The following is a 1,304-nucleotide window of genomic DNA, read 5'->3' as shown; positions in this document are numbered from 1 at the left end:
GGGGGGTGGCGAGGGTGGGGTGGGGAGGTGGGGGTGGGTCTGGGGGGAGAGGGGCCCCGACAGGTGACCAGGATGGGGGGGCAGGCCAGCCCGGGGAGCCCAGTAGGCAGGTGGGCAGCTCGCTGGGGAGGCCCCTTCTCCAGAAGGGGCCTGGCTTCCCCTGCAGATGGCTTTAAAGTTTTCCTAACATTAATAAGAGGGTAGATACCAGTGACTGCAGAGCAAAGGGGCTGGAAGGAAACAGATCTCCTTTGACGTAGGACGTGGCTATGCACTGATAAACCACTGAATGTGAATGTGTGTGGTCCATGCCTCGTTCACCACACATCACAGCTTGCCGGGCCCAGCCTAATAAGTGCAGGGCACTCACACAGCCGACAGTTGGGTGAAATCAGCTGACAGGAAGCCTATGTTATGATGAAGAGTTGAATATACCCTGTTATTCACTGAAGATGAGAAGTGGTTGTCTGGCACGAATGGCTCCGAGTGTTTTGATGGTTCCCTGCCTGAGCATGGGGCCGCCCTGCTTGGCACTGCATGTCAGCCTGAGGAAGGTACAAATCCAGAATTCCAAGGATGGTTTCTGCTGAACGTGCATCAGTGCCTCACCACCACCGTCATAAGTTGAACCATCCTTAGACCAGGGACCGTCTGTAAACCAAGGCTTCCAGGTGGTGCAGTGGTAGAGAATCCCCTGCCGATGAAGGAGACTCAAGAGATATGAGTTTGATCCTTGGGTCAGGAAGATCCCCTGGAGAAGGAAGTGGCAACCCACTTCAGCATCCTTGCCTGGGAAATCCCATGGACAGAGGAGTCTGGCAGGCTACAGTCCACGGGGTCAGAATCAGACATGAATTAGCAAGTAAACAACAATCTGTAAATCAAGACGTCATCCATGGTTCCCTCCAACTGGTGGCAGTATTCTTATTTTATTTATTCTCATTAATTATTCTTACTTTATCTTTTTGGTTAATACACAGTTTTCAAAATTTTACAAATAACGTATTCTTTTTATCAAAAGAAAACTTTCTGGCCATAACAAGTACATTCAGAAAGGAAAACAAAGGGCTTCCATTCAGAGTGAGGGCTCCAACAGCCCCTTCAGGTTGAGGGTGGGAGGTGGCCAAGGGCCCCGGCTGAGGGGCGGAAAAGGGTCTGGGGGCTGAGCGCTCCTAGTCTCGCTTCCCGATCCCTGCTTCCCCAGGACCTGTGCCGTGACCTGCATGCCAAAGTGGAGCTGGTGGACGAGGAGCGTTACGACATCGAGGCCAAGTGCCTGCACAACACCAGGGAGGTGAGGGGCT

At 52.8% G+C, this 1,304-nt stretch overlaps 1 protein-coding gene across 1 annotated transcript in view; it reads left to right on the top strand.

Moving 5' to 3' along the window:
- TNNI1 (troponin I type 1 (skeletal, slow)) overlaps positions 1 to 1,304 on the top strand; it is a 14,823-nt gene that overhangs the window by 1,067 nt on the left and 12,452 nt on the right. The window contains exon 3 of the mRNA XM_010831108.1: positions 1,205 to 1,301. Within this exon, the coding sequence (XP_010829410.1) occupies positions 1,205 to 1,301 (97 nt within the window). The remainder of the gene's footprint in view (positions 1 to 1,204; positions 1,302 to 1,304) is intronic.

This window comes from Bison bison, unplaced genomic scaffold, assembly GCF_000754665.1.
Source record: "Bison bison bison isolate TAMUID 2011002044 unplaced genomic scaffold, Bison_UMD1.0 scf7180017864524, whole genome shotgun sequence".
NCBI lineage: Eukaryota > Metazoa > Chordata > Mammalia > Artiodactyla > Bovidae > Bison > Bison bison.
This window is presented reverse-complemented; position numbering and strand designations above follow the sequence as displayed.